General features: G+C 43.4%; 1 protein-coding gene across 1 annotated transcript in view; it reads right to left on the reverse strand.

Annotated features, from left to right (window-relative positions):
* Positions 1–22,785, reverse strand: part of LOC145401967 (putative G-protein coupled receptor CG31760) — a 348,699-nt gene that overhangs the window by 116,400 nt on the left and 209,514 nt on the right. Inside the window, exon 7 of the mRNA XM_080274074.1 lies at positions 21,100–21,259. Coding sequence (XP_080130200.1) covers positions 21,100–21,259 — 160 coding nt within the window. The remainder of the gene's footprint in view (positions 1–21,099; positions 21,260–22,785) is intronic.

The raw sequence follows: 22,785 nt of genomic DNA on the forward strand, positions 1-22,785 counted from the left end.
TGTTCTTTTATTTTTCCTATTTCAACCTTTCCTGTCTCCCCGTTCTTTTTTTTCTCTCTCTCTTTCTCACTTCCACTCTTCCTGTCGGCTCTTCTCGTCTTTAGCTATTATTAATCGCTATCTTTTCTTCATGCTGCCCCTTTTTTCTTATCCTTTTTCCTGTTCATTTTGTTTCCTATTCGCTATCTTCCCTATTATTTCCCTTTCTTTACTTTTCTTTCATTATCTCATCCCATATTCATTTTAGTTTCGTTGCCTAATCCTTACCTTCCTACTGCCCGTTTCCATCATTTTACCTTTACCATCGTATCTTTTCCTCTTTTATCCACTTTCTTTCACTTCATGGCTAGTGACAATGGTGCTAAGAAGTGTTACAAGGGAGAAGTATTACAAGAGAGAGAGAGTAGTGTGGTTACAAACTTAGTAACTCCCTACACAACTATTCTTCTTATGCAGAAACTCACCTACATGTTCACTCTGTCGATGTCTAAACTGAGATTCACACACACACACACACACACACACACACACATTTTATTTACATATCTTGCTACGAGAACAAAAAGTGTCCCTCTAGTCCTTTCACCTTAACATGGCCTAGATCTTCCTCCTATGGTAGTTTACTTCCGTAGTTTGATGACAGAAAAATCACTAATACTGTTCAGCATTCAAGATGGCGAGACGTTAGTTCATGGCCAAGTTAAAGTGAAAAGAGTAAAATGTTAGGGCACAATAACTGAATACTGTCCAAGTACTGTATTACATTAGTCTCCTATAAGTAGCAGTCGTAGTCCATTTGTCTCCTAGTAGAAGTTGTAGTCGTAGGAGTAGTAATAGTGGTAGATGCAATCCCAACTTCATTTGAACGTGAACCTGGTGGATTGCAGGTGAAGTTGTCCATCTTCTGCAGTCCACCATCCTCCCTTCAGGGGACAGGGAGGGAGCTGAGAGTCGTTGTATGACCGGGCAGTGAAGCAACTCGGTTTAATCAGTGCACCACGTGGAGGAGTCCCTCGCCAGCACCACATTCGTGTCCTAAAGTCGACTAAAACGAAGAAGATGGGATGGACAAAGAATAATCTTAAGTCCCCCAAACAGCTATACTCTTTTCACAACCGTTCAATGCTGAGCTATAGCAAAAGATCAACACAGCAATGATGCTAGTCATGATAATGTGATATGGAAAGGATGTAAAGCCATGATATTGTCTTTTTCTACTAAAGAGCTACGTGAAAAAAGATGCAAAAGAACAAAAATCTGGGACAAGGTAAAGTAAAACCAGTACAGTATAAGATGCTCGTCACAAAGAAGTGCTATGGAAAGGACGTAGAGCCTTAGCACTGTCTTTTTTCCAGCAATGAGATACGTGAAATAATCTGCTAAAAGACAATTTGGGCCCAGTTAAAATGAAAGAATTATGCCCAAAACGATGCCACAAGCCTCGGATATGGGTACTGAGTCCACAAAATAAAGGCAGGAAGGTTGGTATGGGTGTGTGGAATGTGGGGGGCGAGAATGAATAATGTAAGGGAATAGAGGCAGTGAATGGATGGTGATGGCAGGAAAGCATGATATGGTGGCGCTGCGTGTGTGTGTGTGTGTGTGTGTGTGTGTGTGTGTGTGTGTGTGTGTGTGTGTGTGTGTGTGTGTGTGTGTGAGAGAGAGAGAGAGAGAGAGAGAGAGAGAGGGTATATAATTGGGAGGTTCGGTGTTTTTTTTTTTTTTTATGCGAGGAAGAAGGAACCAAAGGCCATGAGCCCGCAGTAACAGTTCCCTCCAAGAGAAAAACAAAATACAATAGAGAGCCAAATTCAAGATCCGATCATTCTGAGATGCCTGGACACACTGCGTTTGAAAGACTGGAGATCATAGGCAGCAGGAAATACAGATAGAGGGAGACAGTTCCAGAGTTGACCTGTTGCATAAATGAAAGACTGGGAGTAACGGTTAACTCTTGCATTAGAGAGTTGGACAGAAAAGGGATGAGAGTTTGCTGCCAGACGGGTGCTACGCGCCCGTCGTAGAGGTGGAGGAATGCAAGCAGACAGTTCAGAGGAGCAGTGACCATTAAAGTAGCGATAGAAGAGAGATAAAGATGCAACAGTGCGGCGAAGAGACAGAGGTTGAAGGGAGTCAGTAAGAGGAGGAGAGTCAATGAGACGAAAAGCCTTTGACTCCACCCTATTGAGAAGAGCTGTATGTGGGGAGCCTCCCCACACATCACAGTTGTACTCCACACAGGGGCGGATAAAACCCCTGTATAGAGTCAACAATTGTGCAGGGGTAAAGAAAGAGCGGAGTCGGCTTATCACACCCAATCTCTTGGAAGCAGATTTTAGAGGAGATGTAATATGATCTTTCCAAGATAAGTCCCGAGTAAATGAAACCCCAAGCATGTTCACGGATGATGCAGGATTAAGCTGAATATTATTAAACATTAATGGGTATACCTGTGGAAGATTTTGTCGGGTTGATAGGTGTAAGAACTGAGTCTTAGATGCATTAAAGACAACCATATTATTTTTACCCCAGTCAGAGATACGAGCCAAGTCAGACATTAGGTGTGCCATAGCCTCATCCCTTGTTTGTTGAAGTAACTGTTGAGATGGGCGTTGTGGGAACCGAATGGAAAGGTGAAGGATGGAGTCATCAGCGTATGAATGGATAGGGTTAGATGTACAGCTTAGAAGATCATTGATGAATAAAAGGAAGAGAGTTGGTGATAGGACAGAGCCCTGAGGAACACCACTGTTGATAGATCTAGGAGAAGAACGATGGCCGTCTACAACAGCGGCTATAGAACGACCAGAAAGGAAGCTAGCGATGAAGGCACAGATAGAAGGATAGAAACCGTAGGAGGGCAGTTTGGAAATTAAAGATTTATGCCAGACTCGATCGAAAGCCTTTGAGATGTCAAGTGCAATGGCAAAGCTTTCGCCAAAGTCCCGAAAGGAGGATGACCAGGAGTCTGAAAAGTAGGTGAGAAGATCGCCAGTGGAGCGTCCCTGACGGAACCCATACTGACGATCGGAAAGAAGGTTGTGATAGGAAAGATGCCTTAAAATTTTTCTATTAAGAATTGACTCGAAAACTTTTGAGACACAGAACGTTAAAGCAATTGGACGATAGTTGGAGGGTTGGGAGTGGTCACCCTTCTTTGGGACTGGCTGAATGAGAGCAAACTTCCAGCAAGAAGGAAAGGTACAAGTTGACAGACAAAGGCGAAAGAGTTTGCCTAGGCAGGGTGTAAGCACAGAAGCACAGTTCTTGAGAACAACAGGAGGGACCCCATCAGGCCCATATGCCTTGTTAGTACTGAGGAAAGTGATGGCAGAAAATACATCAACTGAAGATATTTTAATGTCAGCCATGAGGAAGTCAGAGGGGAGAAGTGATGGAGGAACAGCACCGGAATCGTCTAAGGTGGAATTGGAGGAGAAAGTCTGTGCAAAGAGATCTGCTTTATCAGTAGAAGAAACAGCTACAGAACCATCAGAGTAGAAAAGAGGAGGGAAGGATGATGACGTAAAGTTGTTAGAAAGATTTTTGGCAAAGTGCCAGAAGGAGCGGGAAGTATTCGAGTTGGAGAGTTGAGAGCATTTAGTATGGATGAAATTATTTTTAGTAGAGCGAAGAACAGACTTAGCACGATTCCGGGCGGAAACGTAAAGATGATGTGATTCAGGGGTGGGTTGGCTCCGGTACCTTTGTAGGCCTTCTCCTTGTTGCGGACAGCATTAGAACAAGCGTGATTAAACCAAGGCTTTCTTGCGTTAGTCAAAGGATATGAGAAAGGAATGTATGCTTCCATGCCCGAGAGAATAACCTCCGTAATGCGCAAGGCACACTCAGATGGCTCACGGCCATGGAAGCAATAATCATTCCAGGGAAAATCAAAGAAGTACTGCCTGAGGGCCTCCCAGTTCGCGGCTCCAAAATGCCACAGACGACGTTTCCCTGGAGGGTCCACAGGCCGTACCGGAGTGATAGGACAGGTTAAGGTAATAAGGTTGTGATCGGAGGAGCCCAACGGAGAGAAAAGATTAACAGAGTAAGCAGAAGGATTAGTTGTGAGGAAGAGGTCAAGTATGTTGGAGCTCTCTCCAAGGCGGTCAGGGATACGGGTAGGGTGCTGTACAAGCTGCTCTAGGTCATTAAGGATAGAAAAGATGTAGGCTTGTTCACCAGGTGGATCCGTGAAAGAAGAGGAGAGCCAAAGGTGGTGGTGAACATTGAAATCTCCAAGAATGGAGATTTCAGAGAAAGGAGAAATGGACAGAATGTGTTCCATCGTAGAAGTAAGATAGTCGAAGAATTTTTGATAGTCAGTAGAATTAGGGGATAAGTAAACAGCACAGATATATTTAGTCAGAGAATGACAGGAAAGCCGAAGCCAGAGTGTGGAGAATTCAGAAGAATCAAGTTCAGGAACACGAGAGCAAGATAAGTCGTTGCGTATGTATACACAACAGCCACCTTTTGGCTTTGAAATGAGTATAGAGAAAGTAGGAGGATACAGAAAAGGGTTTGCTGTCGGTTGCCTTAGACAGCTGAGTCTCCGTCAGAAAAAGAAGGTGAGGTTTAGAGGAGGAGAGGTGGTGCTCAACAGAGCGAAAGTTAGAGGAAAGGCCGCGAATGTTGCAGAAATGAAGAAGAAGAGAGTCAGACAGTGGTTCCAGGCACCTCGAGTCGTCACCGGGAGAGGGGCAGATGGCGGGGGGATTTATGGTCCCCCCCCCCTGGGGACTCCGAGGCTTGATTAATCGACGCCATTTTTGTTGAATTTTGAATAGGAAGTGTAGTGTGTACTGTGCATGTAGTTTGGTGAAGATAGTTAGAAAAATTTGTACTGGAGAGCATGCTGGCCTACTCTCTGTGTAAATGAGACACTGAAAAAGTTCAGCAAAGGGGGATGGTCAGGAACTAGTCCTGAGGGCTGATGAAACGGGAGCTCCAGCACTCCCTGTCATCAGCTTTCCATCCACCTCGGGAGTACTGCCCTGCTCGACTGGTGCTACAGTCTACTCCTCAAAGTGTGATGAATTCAAGGTCAGATGGTGAAAAGGATAGGTAAACAGCCAGACAGAGAGACAGACAGATAGATAGCTCGATAAATAAATAGATAGACAGATAGGTAGACAAGTAGGCAGCTATGTAGTAAATAGTTAGACAGATAGATAGTAGACAGATAGACAGATAGATAGATAGGCAGACAGACAGACATAGATGGGTGGATAGGAATAGACAGATAGACAGATACCCAAAAGATAAAGAGATATAGATGGGTATATGAAGAGACAAATACACAGGCAGATCGACGACATACATACATACATACGTACATACATACATACATACATACGTACATACATAGATAACTGAATGTGTTTGAGGGAAGGAGGCAGCATAAGAGGCCAAGAAGCTGAATTAATGTGGTATGTGAGTTTGTGAACAAGCAAAGTATGAACAGTGCAAAAACAAAATGAGCAAAGTATGAGAATTGGAAAAACAAAATAACAGTGAAGGATGGGAATGGATGGACGGAATATATATGGTGATTCACATGACAGATGGCGACTTTCTTCTATTTTTCACTTCAGTTCATTAAAAAAAAAAAAAAAAAAAAAAAAACATGATTATCGACAGGGCAAAGGACGTTAGTATAATTTTCGGCAACTCGCCCTATAAGCTACGCGAGATTCACAGTGTGTGTGTGTGTGTGTGTGTGTGTGTGTGTGTGTGTAGCAACAGTGAACGGACGGCAGGTATGCTTTTGATATCTTAGACTATGTTGCATAATGGATTTTCACACATAATGTGATATGTGGGATGCGTGAAACCCCCTCCACCAGTGATTCTTCAGGGGGTCAGCTCCCTCTCAAAAATAAATACGATCAGAAATAGGGGACAGTGATCACACGGATTTCAACGGGTCTTCTCAGTACAGGTCGACGGGTTTCCATACTATCATCTACTATAGAAAAGTTTCCACCATTATTTTAAGGGGAGTCAGCCCCTCTCCGAAACTTATACAGGATACAGAATAAGGGAAGTAGGGTAAATATGGCTCCGAAATCTTTGTACAGTACATGATGTAGAATGGACTCCCACCTGCTATCTATTATTACTACAACTACTAGGCCTACTAATAGTAATACCAATGCCAATACTACCACCACCACCACCACCACCACCACCACTACTACTACTACTACTACTGAGTGTATCGCTAAGGTGTCACTCCTTCAAAAATGCCACCACTACAGTCATGTGGGTTTACATGGGGATACTGGCTTCTTTTACGACTCAATATTATTTCAAATCGATATGCATGTTGCAGAGTTGGGTATACAATTTCCATGTTTTCCCTGAACACATAGGAAGATACTGCATATCTACTTTACTACGGTACTACTACTACTACTAATACTAAAGCTACTACTACTACTACTATTACTACTATTATTATTATTATTATTATTATTATTATTATTATTATTATTATTATTATTATTATTATCAGATATTCATTCTTAGATCTTTAGTGGAAAAGTTTCTAGAGAAGGGAAAGAAGTTGTATGCGGCTTTCATGGATTTGGAGAAAGCATATGACAGGGTGGATAGACAAGGATTGTGGAAAGTGTTAAGAATATATGGAGTAGATGGGAAGTTGTTGAATGCTGTGAAGAGTATGTATGATGGTGCTAAGGCTGCAGTGCGTGTGGATGGTGAACTAAGTGAATTTTTCTCTTTGAAAGTTGGTTTGAAACAGGGATGTGTCATGTCTCCATGGTTGTTCAATCTGTACATGGATGGGGTAATAAAAGAGGTACAAGGTAGGGTAGTGGATGTTGGAGTGGCCCTGGTGAGAGAGGATAGTGTTTGGAAACTCCCTGTACTGTTGTTTGCAGATGATACTGTGTTGTTGAGTGAAGATGAAGGGGAGCTGCAAGGCTTGGTGGATGAGTTTGAGAGAGTGTGTAAGAAACGGAACCTAAAGGTGAATGTAGGGAAGAGTAAAGTGATGGTCTTTGAGAGAGGTGAAGTCAGTGAATGTATAGCGAGGTTGGATGGTGAGGAATTGGAAAATGTGAGTACGTTTAAGTATTTGGGTAGTGTGATGAGTAAGGATGGAGGTTTGGAGGGTGAAGTGCTTGAAAGGGTACAGCAGGGAAGAAAGGTTGCTGGTTCCTTGAAAGCAGTGATAAGAAAACAGGGAAGTGAGCATGGAAGTAAAAAAGTTACTACATGACAGTATTGTGATACCAACTCTAACGTACGGAAGTGAAGCTTGGACGTTGTTGGAAGGACACAAGGCAAGAGTGAGAGCAGTGGAAATGAGTTATTTAAGAGGAGCTTGTGGAGTCACGTGGAGAGACAGGCTGACGAATGAGGATATAAAGGAGCGTTGTGGTGTTGATGTGGATGTGATAGGAAGCGTTGTGAGGAACACACTGAGGTGGTTTGGCCATGTGGAGAGGATGGAGGGTGAAAGACTGACGAAGAGAGTGTATGTGAGCGAGGTGGAGGGTGGAAGAGGGAGGGGGAGACCGAGGATGAGATGGAGGGATGGGGTGGAGAGGTATATGAGAGAGGGGGGTGTGAGTTGGGAGCAGGGTAGTGAAATGGCGGGGGACAGGGCGACTTGGAGGCGATTTGTTTGTGGCCACCCCAAACGGGATTGAGGCGTCTGGCAATAGATAGATAGATAGATAGATTATTATTATTATTATCATTATTATTATTACTACTACTACTACTACTACTACTACTACTACTACTACTTACGTTTACTTATATTATCATTATTATTTATGTTTACTTTCCAGTCAACGTCTCTCTCTCTCTCTCTCTCTCTCTCTCTCTCTCTCTCTCTCTCATGCTATATTAAATTTTTGCGTAGATCATTAGGCCTGTTGATATGACGCAAAAAATTCGTGGGCTTCAGGGAAAGGATGTGTCGTCCTATTAAATGGGTACTCTGTTGATGATTCTCTAATTTTGCGCCTGCCTGTACCTATTTCTGGCTCCCCTATAGCCTACAAATTGGTTGGTAATGGGGTTAGGATGATGATGATGATGATGACGATGATGATGATGATGATGGTCGTAATCATGAATGTCATGGTGACTGTAATGGTGATGATGATGATGATGATGATGATGATAGTATCGGTGATGATGATAACGGTAGAAGTTATTGCATCTTTATTCCTTACATCGCCATTCCCCTCTGTTCGCCTCTTCTGTCGGTTTTTCTCCCCTTCATCGTTTCGTCGTTTTTCCCTGCTACTCTATTTTCACTTTATATTTACGACTAGAGAGAAGACAGTCCTTTTCCAAGACCCACCAGTCCTCCTACGCGAAATAGATGGTGCCTACACCTTCATACATCACCTCTCAGGCACATATACTCTTTTCACCTTAACTTGGTCCAGATTTTCCACCTTTTGCTGCTGTTTTCACATAGCTTCGTGGCAGAAAGAATAACAGTTTTGTACTACCGCTCTACATCCACACCAGAGCACTTCGTGATTTGCATGAAATTCTAGTTTTAATCTTGTGGTTCATACTGGTAGGAGGCGGCGACCATCATTCACTGACGATGTAACGCTGCATACTTCTTACTTCATCCTTATCATTTTTTTTTTCTCCCCCCCCTTCTCTTTCTATTTCTGCCCTTCTTTTCCTTCGCTTTTTTATTCTTTTCTTTCCACGTTAGGTGGCTCTGCAATGAGTAACAAGTCAAAGGGCTTCTTGTAACCCAGGAAGCCATTTACAAAGCTGGGTGGTAACCATATAACCACATCACGGGGTGAGCTGTGCTTCCTTTGGTGCCCCTGTCAACGGGACGGAGAGATGCAAATACGGCATCCACGTAGAAACCAAAATTCCACACTTTTCCTCGCGCCTCGCCACCACGAGGCGCTGTCAGTCACAAGAATACATTAATTCACTGCACGGGACGGCCCAGCAGGGGCGATTGCTTGCCTGTGGTTGATGGATCTGTTCGACCAGACTGACTGGGGTTGATCAACAATAACTACAACAACAACAATTTGTTGGTACAACTCAACATTAAAGATAGACCGATGGCAGTTCTAGGTCAAGTTAAAGTGAAAGTGACACGACTGAACAGAGGAAACTTCAGCCTGTGGTCCACTGGGTTCATGTTTCAGATGAACCTGGGGCTAGAACAAAAATAACAACAAAAACTACTACTACTACTACTGCAACAACAACAACTACTACTACTACACCTACAACAACAACAACAACAACTACTACTACTGCTACTACAACTACTATCACTACCACTGTTACTACTACCACCACCTCTACACCATCACCACCTCATACTGGGCTGGTTGGTTTTTGTGGATGATCTGTTAACACTCGCACGCACACTCTCAACAAAAGTATAATCGTCTGGTAGGTGTAAGATAATATTAGACCTGTCCCTACTACGAGGAGGGTTAAGGGCGGTATCAACACTCTCAGGCTCCTATATTCCCCCCGCTGAACTTTGTCTTAAGAAAATTCAAAAGCCCAACTGTTCCCTTCCCCATCCTGAGATCGATATGGCGTCCTTTCGAATGTTTGTTCTCTACTTTACCCTACCTTATCACGCCCGGCCCTTCTCTCTCTCTCTCTCTCTCTCTCTCTCTCTCTCTCTCTCTCTCTCTCTCTCTCTCTCTTTTCCTATCCTTCCTATACCTTCTTGCTGTTTTTACAATCCTTCCTATATCTTCTTACTCTTTTTCCAATCCTTCCAATTGGAATTTTCCTGTTTCTCTATCTTTCCTATCGCCTCGTATCTTTTTTTTTTACCTCTACTATTATTTACATCATCTGTTTTTTCTTAATGCCTCCTGCTTACATCTTTTTGTTGCCTCCTCTCGTTCCTTCATAGATACTCTTTACTCTTAATTTATGTTCTCTCATCATCTTTGCACCATCTCCACTCACTCACCTGTCCAGCCCCGGGTCTCTTCGCCTATGATGGGGATAGTGAAGAGCTGGATGATAGATACATAGATAAATATACGTTTTTTGCTTCATTACACCAGCGCACACAGAACTAGCGGATTTTTGTGTTTGGTCCTCTTCGTTTTTCTGTCTGTCTGTCTGTTAGCAAGATTAACTAAAAACTATTGGATGGAACTGTACCAAAGTTGGCATTATGACTGAGGACCATTTAACTGTTGATTACATTTGGGGTAAAAAAAAAAAAAAAAAAGATAATTGGTTATAGGTCAAGGATTTACTCATCTTAAACAGTTCTGACCCTGTTTTGATGACCTCGGCCCAAGGGTTAAAGGACAGGAAAATGTAAAGTGATTCAGTTTTGAAAACAGTCAGTCGGAGGCAAACGTCACAGGCCAAGATAAAATTTTTGACCTGTAACTCAGTTTTGATTCGATTTGGATGAATATTGATGGGAGGCTTTAAGCTTAGCCAAGAGCGAAATTAATTTGTTTTATCATAATAGTTCAAAGATCAAGGTCATAGGGTAAGGTCAGCTTATGCACTCTTGACACGGTTTGAACCAATCTTGATGGATAGGTTAGGGGTCAGGCAAAAATGAAGTAGTTCGATGGTGAAGGGCGTAGGGAAGGGTAAAATGTTCAGCCTTAATGTTCCTTCACACAGTCAGGGAGCACTTGTCATGGATGGGTAAGCTACTCATCAGTTTCGAAGCGTGGTGACTAAGCACGCTATAAATAGCAGAATAGACGCGGGGAAGGTGCTGCAGTCCATCACGTCTACATGAATATTTTCTAACGTACTTCAAAGCCACCGGTGCCCACTGACTGTATGGACGGAACTTTACACCGATTGTACCGAGTGGGTGTTGTACTATGAGTGTTTTCTTTCTTTCTTTCTTTTTTTTTTTTTTTTTGGCTTTTTCCTGTTTCTTTATCCACGTCACTCTCATCATATAGACTTCAGCCCGTTCATTCACCAGTTTCCCCTTTCTCCTAACCCTGTTTCCCCTTTTCAGTCCATGTCATCGCTCAGTACTCCTCGTTCCCTGTTCACCTTTTTTTCCTATTGTTAATTAATGTCCCCTGTCCTCCAGTCTTATTGTCTGCCTTTATGTTTCTGATTTTTTTGTTTTCTCTTTTCATCTCCAGTCCTTTAGTAACCTCTTCATCCTTTTCCTGGAATATCTCATACCAGGTGCTGTAATCCTTGTGCTCAGCTTCGTTTTCTAATTGGACAGCTATTTGATATGTATTAAATTTCACCCCATTTTCTCCACAGCATTCTCTCTCTCTCTCTCTCTCTCTCTCTCTCTCTCTCTCTCTCTCTTACTTCTCCCTTTCGATTTTGCTCTCTTTCCCATCGAGTTTCACTCTTTATAACTCTTTCTCTCTTCCCTCATATCCTAAATTCTTTTTCTTAGCCTTCCTCTACTTTACCCGACTTCTTCCTTTGCCCTTCTTTCTTCTTTTCATCTTTCTTTATGCACTTTCTTCTTTCTCATACACATTTTATTCTTTTCTTCTGCAGTTTTAGCCCCCTCTACTTTACCTCACTTTTCTCAGCATTCTACTTCATGTTTTTTTTCTTTCTTTTTACACTTCCCTTCTTCTCACATTAATTCTTTGCCTCTGTAATCCTAATCCTCCTTACTTCTGTGAACTTCTCCTTTCTCCCTTCCATTTCATAATTCCCTTCTTCCTCTCCTTTCTCCTCTACCTCTCCTTTCACCTCTACCTCTCCTTTCTTCCCTTCCTCTCTACATTACTCAGTTTCTTCCCTTGCTTTTCCTTCTTCGTAATTTCCTTTTCCTCCTTTCTTCCCCCTCTGTTCTGCCTAGCTCCTCTCACGTTCCTGCTTCATGTTTCCTTCTTCCTTCTCCTTTCTTAACGCCATCAATACGGTGACGTGGTTTGTTGATTCATACGTAATACCTACAGGTGATTTTATTCAACTTAAGAAAGGAATCTCGTACTGAAGCGGTTAATGAAGCCAGCATCAAACCCTTCCAGTTCGAAAAGTCTCTCCACTGCTAAATAAAATCGTCTGGAAAGAACATAAACAAGATAAAAAAAAGAGCATCGTCAGGCTGAAAGGATCACAAGTTTCCTGGTCATATCCTCCTGTCCTCTCACTCATGATCCACAAGCACCACGAGCCAGGATCCACCCTAAAAGCCGGCCAAACATCCAAGGATCGCCCTTTAATCCCAAGTTTAGGGTCTGCGCGGCGCCAGGGGGGATTTAAAGGGTCGGGTTAGAAGCCACTGCCAGGCCTATTGGGTTTCCAGACTTCCTGCCATGGGCGTCAGGAAAGGGAAATACACGGTGGGCCACACTTTCCCCTGTGTATCTAGAAGCGACTCAATAATCCCCAGGTTCCTTACAAAACACTCAAATTCTATGGGGCTATGGGGATATCGTAACACTTATTTCTTTGCGATTTATTCTGTGTATTTTCCCTTAGTATAGTCATGCAGAAGAGCTTATCAGCCCTATCGAGTCGCTCAGCACTGTCCAAAGTAGGGCCGTCTCTGAAACACACTTCGATTTGGAGCAGCTTCTCTGCGTCCCTATCGGGCTGCAAAGTACTTACTCACATAAAGGTCGTTTCTGAACAGCTACCACCACCACTACCACAGCTATCACCACCACATCTACCACCGCCACCATCACCATCACAACTACTACTAACACCATCATAACAGCAACTACCATCACCACCACCACCATCATCATCACAGCTACCACACCCACCATCACCACCACCACCACAGCTACCACCACCACCACCATCATAACAGCTACTACCACCACCACCACTACCATCATCATCACAGCTACCACAACCATCATCATCACAGCTACCACACCCCCCATCACCACCACCACCACAGCTACCACTATTTTCTGCTCAACAAAATCGTTTGTTTCTATCATCAATGAAGTAACAGACATCGGAGTGTAGATGTGCAACCTCTCTCTCTCTCTCTCTCTCTCTCTCTCTCTCTCTCTCTCTCTCTCTCTCTCTCTTTCTATTTGCAAAAGACATTTTTTTTTTATACCAGAACTGAGGAAGGAAAAACAAATGAATTAAAAAAAAATAATCCATACACCAGATTATCGGCGTCCTCCATTCATAAAATATCTGTAACAGTTGGACTTGAACAGCTGTAGGTTGAAGTTTGGGGGGAAACAACTCCGGGGAAGCGAGTCCCAGAGAGATGCAGTTCCAAGAATAAAAGAATCCTGATAGGCAGAAGTTCTGCAATATGGCTGTTTGACATTCCAGTCATGAGCGCTACCAGATGCCCGTGAAACTCCACAGAAATGCCCCGTCGCCTTTTCCACGTGCACGTATTGTAACACCAATGAGGACAATTACTGAGGGTCAAAACACCCCTTCAGAAAAATCAGTTGACATGAAGCTGAAGGTGGCCCATCTGCAACCCAATTCCAACCATCCTGCTAAGTTTCATTAATATCTTTTTTCCAGTTTTTGCTGTACTACACACACACACACACACACACACACACACACTCACACACATGCCCAGCATTATAGTATATTAGATACCAAACCTCAGAAAGCGACCCTGTATTCCTACAGTTCCTCATAAAAGCCAGAAGTATTATTTTAAGTGTCTTAGGAGCTTCCGTAACACCTCTGTGCTAGCAGTTTATTCTGGATATATACACCTCAGTTTAATTTTCTACGATATGCCACAGTAAGCTGCCCAGTACTCCTCCGGACCCTCACAAAAGCCAGAAGTATGATTTTAAGTGACTGAAGAGATTTAGCAATACCTCATCCCTAGCGATTTATTCATATATTGCATCACAGTATTATCTTCATACATACCAGTTGTCAGAGAGCGACCTAATACTCTTGTTGCTCCCCTTAAAACATAAAAGATCGCATTCTGAGTGGCTGTGAATATTTTATGGTACATCTTCCCCAGAGGTTTATTCTGCACATTCCCTCTCAGTATCCTATTATTCACAAAGTCTCAAGAGGCGGTCAAATATTCCTGCAGTTCCTCAATAAATGTTAAAAGTTGTATGCTAAGTGACTGGATATTTCGTGACACCTCTTCCTCAGCGATTCATTTTGCACATTCCCTCTCAGCATCCTCTTGTATGTCATAAATAGCAGCCCTGTCGATACTAAAATGTTATGAATAATATACAAATGAATACTGAAATGCAACAAGCAAATCAATTATGTCGCTATTAAAGTGTGGAAACTTGCTGAGCTATTCTGCTGCTGGTTTTCGTGACGTCACATCATATGGCTCTTCGTAGTCTATGATCAGCCAGAGGGAGGCACCGCTCTCTTATGCTCTACTCACTGCACTGGGTGGATGAGTGGGTTGGTGGCAGAGTGGGTGAATCGATGAGTGGGTTGGTGGTTAAGTGGGTAGGTAGATGAGTGGGTTGGTGGCTGAGTGGGTGGGTAAATGAGTGGGTTTGTGGCTGAGTGGGTTTGTGGCTGAGTGGGTGAGTTGATGAGTGGGTTGGTGGTTGAGTGGGTAGGTAGATGAGTGGGTTGGTGGTTGATTGGGTGAGTTGAAGAGTAGGTTTGTTGTTGAGTGGGTGAGTAGATGAGTGGGTTGGTGGCTGAGTGGGTTGGTGGCTGAATGGGTGAGTTGATGAGTGGTTTGGTGGGTGAGTTGGGTGGGTCTCTTGGTAAGTGGCTGTTTGAGTAAGTAGATGAGTGGGTTGGTAGGTGGGTGGGTGGGTAGGTGAGTATGTGGGTGGATGGATGGGTGAGTGGATGAGCAGATGCGTGGTTGGTAGGTGCGTGGGTGGATGGGTGGGAGAGTGTCCGAGTAGATGGATGGGTTGGTAGGTGGGTGAGTGGGTGAGTGAATGGGTAAGTAGATGGGTGGGTTGGTAGGTGGATGAGTGGGTTAGTAAATGGGTGGATGGGTGAGTGAGGGAATGGATGGGTGGGTTGGCAGGTGGGTGGATGAGTGGCTATGTGGTTGAGCAGATGGGTGGGTGGGTGGGTGGAGTGGGTTGGTGGGAGGGTGGGTGGGTATGATACTGATTCAGACCAGGTAAACAAGAAAGAGGGGCTACCATAACACCTCTTCCTAAGCGATTTATTTTCCCCTACTACACCTTGATAAGCTCTTGTACGATACTGATTCACACTAAGCCGGCGTTACGGGAGCATGAGCAATATACAAGAGAAAATACCGCTGAGGAAGACACCCTGCAAAATTATCCCAACCCAACGAGAATACGGAGAAGAGCTGACCTGTGCATTAAGGGATTCCAGGTGCCACGGGAGACTTCGTAGCATGGCTTTCTTGGCGATTTGTTTTTCATAGTTACTTAGCTATTTTTCTGTATTTTATTTTTATTGTTTTCGCGTGGACATCAATAACATACAGGTGGATAATGAGATGCAACAGGTAGATTAAATCGCTAAGGAAGAGATGTTACGAAATATCCATAAAACCACTTCAGCATACGACAATGAGGTACAACATGCAGAATTAACCGCTAAGGGCAATTTGTTACGAAATCTCCAAGGCCATTTTTGATAGTGAGGCGTCATTTGCAGGGGAAATCGCCGAGGAAAATGTGTTATGAAATCTTCAAGGTCACTTCAGAATACGACCCTTATAGCCAGGCTCAAAAGTGGCCGCCTTCCTTCCTGTTCTTTTTCCAACTTCCCCCTCCCCACTCCTCTCCAGCTTCAGAGAAACACCTAAGAGACTCCCCCTGCCCCTCCCCTCCCCCTCACCTAAGAGACCGTCCCCTGCCTCTCCCCTCCACTCCCCAGCACCTCCCCTCCCCTCCCCTGCCCCGCCCCTGCCGCCCACGACTCTGTGAATCAATAATGTACGCGGGGGGAGCTGCTCCGCTACAGGTGGTTGCTGCTGCCGCCTCCCCTCTGCCCTGTCTATCCTCCACCCTGCCTACCCTCCACCCTGCCGTCCTTCCCTGCCACACCTTTACCTTGCCTCCCCTGGACCTTGCCGCCCCTATACCTTGCAGTCCCTCTTCCCCGCCTCCTCTTCCACTCAGCCTTCCCTCCATTCTGCCCCGCCTCTATCCTGCCTCCCTTTCACCCTGCCTCCCCTCCACCCTGCCTCCCCTTACACCACCACCATGCTAATTCTACCGCCATCAACACCACACCACCACCACTACTACCACTATCACCACTGCCAACAAGATGCTCACTGTATCGCCACCATCACCACCACACTACCACCACCACCACCACTTCTGCCACTATCTCCACCGACACGTCCATGCTATCTCTACCACTATCACACTGTCATTATTTCACTACCATCACCATGTTCCACTATCATCACACTACCACACCACCACTATCACAACTACTACCATTAACACCACTACCACTACGCTCACTCCACCACCACGACCACCACCACCGCTAATACCACACTCACTTCATCAATCTCCACCACACCAACACCCTCACACTCTACCTCCAGCACCACCACCATCACCACCACCATGCTTACTCTACCTCCACCACAAAACTCTATCTACCTTTGCTAAATTCCCACTACCTCCACCACCACCTTTACCAAGACCATCACCACTACTGCCACCATCACCAGTACCATCACCACCACCACACTCCCTCAACCAGCACTACAACCATTAGGCTTCCTAAACGTCCACTGTCACCACAACACCACAACTCCCACCACAATAACCACAACTACTACTACATTCACTACTACCACCACCACCATCACCTCTACTACCACCACAATCACCATCACCGCTATCATCACCACCATCACTATCACCATCAGTCCCATCACTCTCACCATCAGCACTACACCGTTTTAATTTCCAACACCACCATCATCATCACCACTATCATCACACTCCCTCAGCCTTCACCACCATCACCACCACCACCGTCACCAAAGGTCCTGGACAGGCCACTACCGCACGCCTCAGTAAACAGCAGCGCATCACTATTTCACTGCTAATTAGGATGCCTTGACACTATCTGTGGGAATTCCATGCGTTCTGTCACGTCTGCCTCCCTTGTTAGGCTGCATACGGAACGAAGCTGACCTACTATACTGTTAATGCATCTCGTGACAAAGGGGTACAAAGGAGTACAAAGGAACGCAAACAGCAACAGACCTTATGGTCCTTTCGAGGCTGTTTGTTACAGAGTAGACTATGACTACGAGATCTAACTCTACATGCTGAAGGATAAGGATAGTAAAGTAAGAAGGCTCCCCCCGCCTCCAGACCCTCCAGTTAAAACTGACAAGAAAAAGTGAGAAAAAACACCATGCAGCATGGAAGAACTGACATGGAAATTTCATAGGAAAGACTGAAAAGGAAAAGCTACATTCTATAATACTTTATCTATAAGCTACCAGTATGAATAACCTGAAAGAGAAAGTAGTAAAGTAAAATGAATAATCGAATAAATAAATAACTACTGCATGACACTATGTACGGGTACGCTGAGTTCACCTGACGTCTGCGGACAAGACAACAAACTTACGTATATTTATCGCTTCAGAAATAATACATACATACACACGCACATACATACATGAACGAACGGTTTAAAGCTTAAATCTAATCAAAATATAATAAAACAATAACAATAAACTTTGATGTGATTTATGTGACTAAATATGTGTAATACATGATAGAGCAATAATGGTTTCGTTTATGTAAATGATATTATTTGGTGTTAGCCACTGGCACTGCCCAGAATAAACTACACAAGTACACACACTGGCGTCACAAGGCCACAGAGTGCGATAAACACTACATGTTGTGCTGGTCGCGTTTCATTAACTTTCTCTTTGGACCCCTTGTGCTAAATACTGTATAGGTTTCGTTACACCATAAATGAAGAGAGATTCGGTTGAACTAGCTAGGAGAGCAACAAGTGGAACACATATATCATGCAGTTAATTACAAATAATACTTCTCTCTTGCATTAATACTCGGTTACCTATATATTTTCATTCCTCGCTATTGCTTTTCTCAGAACATTCTTTTTTCACAAATATAATGTTATTTCACCATTTCACCATAATCTAATGTCCAGTTCACACATTTCCTTCAGGTTCTCATTCCCGCCACTCATCCCCTCCGGTAATCCTCTTTGATTAAGGGTTGATCGCTATGAAATTAATCAGAATAAATCGCCGCCAAGACAATTAGGGCTTACAGGGGATATTATCTACTGCTTTTTAAAACTCAGAAAGGAAGGTATTTGAGAACGTGTTTGTTTTCCTTTAGCTGCTGTTCTTGTTAGTTTTGTTTTCTTCTTGTTGCTGCTGTTGTTGTTGTTGTTGTTGTTGTTGCTGATGTTGTTGTTTTTGTTGCTGTTGCTGTTGTTATCCTTTGAGAACATTTTGAGTGGATCATGGGAGCATCAAAGAAACACTAGTCACAGTTAACCTTCTCATAGTCGAAACAAACACGGTATTCACTTCCAGCTAAGACCAGACGATTTTATTCAGCTGGGAGTGAGTCATAGGAGCCTGAGAGGGTGGATGAACCTGAACTAAGCTTAATGAACCTAAATTAACCAGACTGGACGGGAACAGATAGAAATAGTTGTGCATTATTCTAGATCTGAACACGGATGAAATAATCTGAAATGGATTGGAAAATAATTATAACGACGTATTTTCGCGAGCATGGGAGTTTTTCTGTTACCTTTCCCTTACCAACCTATGTATCGAACCTGAATGGCTTGGATAGACTCTAATGCTGACCTAAAGGACGGTATTCTCGTACGGTTAAGAAGCTTAGTAACACCTCTTCCTCACCGGTTTACTCTGATACTGCTCCTTCACTATAGCCTTGTGCGTCCTTCGTGCAGTCTATGTTGATATTAAAAAGATGTGACAAGCAGAAGAGAGGATATTAATTGGTAGTTTGGAGAATAAATCGCTAAGGAAGAGGTGTTAGGGATAGTACCTCCTGACCTCTTTCAACTCGACTGATAGCTAAATATATTCAAATTAGAAGGTCGATTTGACTACGCTTTTCACTCAAACTTGGCCTAAAATTGCCGTCTCTCCATCCCGAATACAGAGTTGTGACAAAAGACTGACGCTGGAAAATGATGCTAGTCACGAAGAAATGCTCTGGAAATGATGTAGGGCAGTAGCATTGTCTTGTTCTGCCTCTGTGTTACATGAATTAAACTACAAAAGGACGAAAATCTGGGCCAGGTCAAGATGAAAACACTATAGTAACCAAGATTTCAAGGAGACTCAATCCTACCTCGTATCTGAAGTCTTTCCAATTTCATGCAACCACGATTCTGTATTTCAGGTGTGGGAGTGGTCCAGTTCCGTCGGGTGAAAACGAACTGATAATAATAGGCATGTAAGCTCACCTGAATCGATGTTAAGAGATATGAATGGATCTGAATGCGTGTAACTGGACTCTGAATGGATGTAAATGGAATTGAATGGATGTAGATGGATCTGAATGGATGTAAATGGATCTGAATGGATGTAAATGGATCTGAATGGATGTAAATGGACTCTGAATAGATGTAAAGGGATCAGAGTGGATGTAAATGGATCTGAATGGATGTAAAAGGACCTGAATGGATGTAAATGGACTTGAATGAATGTAAATGGACCTGAATAGATGTAAATGGGCTCTGAATGGACGTAAAATGGACTCTGAATGGATGTAAATGAACCTGAATGAATGTAAATGGACCTGAATGACTGTAAATGGACCTAAATGGATGTAAATGGACCTAAATGGATGTAAATGGACCTGAATGAATATAAATGGACCTGAATGGATGTAAATGGACTCTGAATGGACGTAAATGGACCTGGATGAATGTAAATGGACCTGAATGGATGTAAATGGATCTGAATGAATGTAAATGGACCTCAGTGAATGTAAGTGGACCTGGATGGACCTGAGTTAATTTAAACGAATCTAAACAAACCTAATTGGACCTGGTCTGACCTTCATGAGCATAAGGTGACCAAAATACACTTAATATGACCCGCCATTCTCCTGAGGTTATTATTATCTGTTGTTAATTATCCTCTATTATCTAGAAGTGTTATTAACTAGAATGAACATCTCGTGGGCGATTAAAACTGCTTTGTGTACACCATCACCTAAGGCAGATGAGAGACTGAATCGGAGTGACTGAGGCTGCCTTCTGCTTTCCGGAGCTACCTCACAGCAAAGGGTAACAGCGAGTATGCATTGAAAAAGGAAATTATTCATTGTTTTTACACTGTACTGTGTTCTCACCAAGCTTCACATTCACTAAAATAACGTATTATGATTTTGGTCCTGCTATTTCCATATGCTTTTTAGGGAGGCATTGCTAACTAGCGAAGTTTAATACAACCCTCATGAGCCACTTCACTACTGGAGATCCCTCTCAAATCTGGAAAAAAAAAAAAAAAAATCTGGTCTTGGCGTGACTGAAGTGAAAAATACGTCTTGGTGCTGTGAGGTTCAAGAGCTTTTTTTTGGGGGGGAGAGGTTTAACTTTATGCTTACTCATGGCTCTCTATTTTGTCATCGCCTTAACCACTTGAATCAGGCGACTTTGTTTTGCTTTATTTTGCTACACTCAGTTGAATTTAACCAACCTGGGAAAGACCTTTTGTACTGAGGGGGTTAATGAAGGCCATACCGAACTCCTCCAGTTCACCAAATCTTTCGAAACGTAAATGAAATCGTTTGTTGATAGCAAGGATAAAATTTTAAGAATATGGTATCGTATTGTACAGATCAATCTAATTTTCCATGTCCAAATTGGGCGGAAGTCTAGAGCTAAGATATTCAAGCCCTTTGGGGACATACATCAGAGGAGAAAGATACAATATTTCCTCTGCTGTGATGGATGAGACAGTATGCTAAAGAAGAGCTGGGAGCCGGAATCGCCACCTCTCTATGTCGGTATATAGAGAGGGGGATTTTTCGGTCATTTCTGCCATTTGTCAACATTAGGTCTCTCTCTCTCTCTCTCTCTCTCTCTCTCTCTCTCTCTCTCTCTCTCTCTCTGTCTCACACACACACACACACACACACACACACACACACACACACACACACACACACATCTACTCACCACAGACGTCGGCCTGTCACACTTGTGGGTGCCTGTGAAGTAAGTGATGGGTTGATGGGTGGGGTCATCGCTGGAGGGGTCAGACTGCTGCTCCTCTGGGTCACACTGGTCCAGGTCAAGGGAGGTCACATCCACGTCCACGCTTACAAGGTCAGGCACCCTGGTAGATGGGAAAGAGGAGGAAATTATCTTTTTGACTCATCTGATGTATATTGTTGGTTTATTCTTGCCACGTGTCTGGAGAGGGACGCCTTCACGTGGTGGCACCGATATAACCAAGCGGCTCCGGTTCCTGGTTATACACAGAACTCTCAACGCCCTCCCTACCTCTGAAAGGAGGATGGTAAACTGCCGGGGAATGGTAACTTCAGCTTTTCACGTTTCAGATGAACCTAGGGCTACAACAACTACTACTATTTATTCTTGCAATCTAGAGACTCTTATACTCATCTTCGTCTCGCAGGTGGGAATAAAGAGGAGAGTAAAGGTTGCCGACAGTCACAAGGGAATGAAGGATGGTCTCTACACAGATACAGTCCACTGACATATTTTTGTGCCATGGTGATTCATGAACATACAAGAAAATAGGATTATAAGAAAAAAGTGTGGTTTAACCTTTGACCCCATAAATACCTTTAAACGACCTAAATAAGAAAAATAAAACTGAGAAGGATGTCTGGAGGTATTTGCTGAAGGAGCGGTTGTAATAGGTTTGAAGCGAACTGGTAATGGAAAGACGCAAACCCACTGAACTAACAAGTGTTTCGAGGAAGGAAGGAAGAAAAAAGGAACTGAACAATTACAGCCAGTCTCTACCACAGCGCGGAGACCTAAATACAGACTCCTTGAAGTATGCTCTTGATTTTATTCTGGGGATCTCCAGGCTCTTTTATTCATTTTTATTTATTGCGTTTATCGTAACAATATTTTCGTTGGCAAGGGTAAAAAGGAGGAAATTACCTCTTTCAATCAGGCATCAGGACGTATTCTATTGTTCATTCACAATTTCTCCAGACGATTTTGTAAGCATGAAAGGCATATCAAGTTGAATCTGGTGATGCATACTGTGTGGTTCATAATTTACGCTCCCCTTCTACTCCCTCAGACGATTTCTCATGTGTTGCGGGGACGGCTGTCAGCGTGATCAGTATATATTTTGTATTATTACTGATTTCCTACTCCCACTGCCTAACCCCCGCCCAGACCAGCAGACTGAGCCGTTCAGACAACACACAAGAACACGCAAGATGAGCTTCTTGTGGAGGGCTATTTGAAAACCCCTCTCTCTCTGTCTGTCTGTCTGTCTGTCTGTCTCTCTCTCTCTCTCTCTCTCTCTCTCTCTCTCTCTCTCTCTCTCTCTCTCTCTCTCTCTCTCTCTCTCTCTCCTTCAGGTGATTTTATTAATCTTCGTCTAGCTGGCAGGGAAAAGCGATAAAATGAGCTTCAATCAAGTGACGATCTTTTTTTTTTATTATTATTATTATTCTTGCTACATCCAAATGATTTTATTCATTTTAGAGTTTCTTTGGTTGGAGATGAAGGAGAAATTAACTCAGTGAATCAGTTTACATATGCTCTTGCCTTTTTCTGTCTCAAGGCAATTCTTAATCAGCTTTTAATCAAGCCCACACGCACAACCTCAACTTCACATGTGTGGAAAGATGACGGGGAAGGTTGCCATCTACC

Source organism: Coenobita brevimanus, chromosome 6, assembly GCF_032717465.1.
Source record: "Coenobita brevimanus isolate Jiangsu-jjx chromosome 6, ASM3271746v2, whole genome shotgun sequence".
Lineage (NCBI taxonomy): Eukaryota > Metazoa > Arthropoda > Malacostraca > Decapoda > Coenobitidae > Coenobita > Coenobita brevimanus.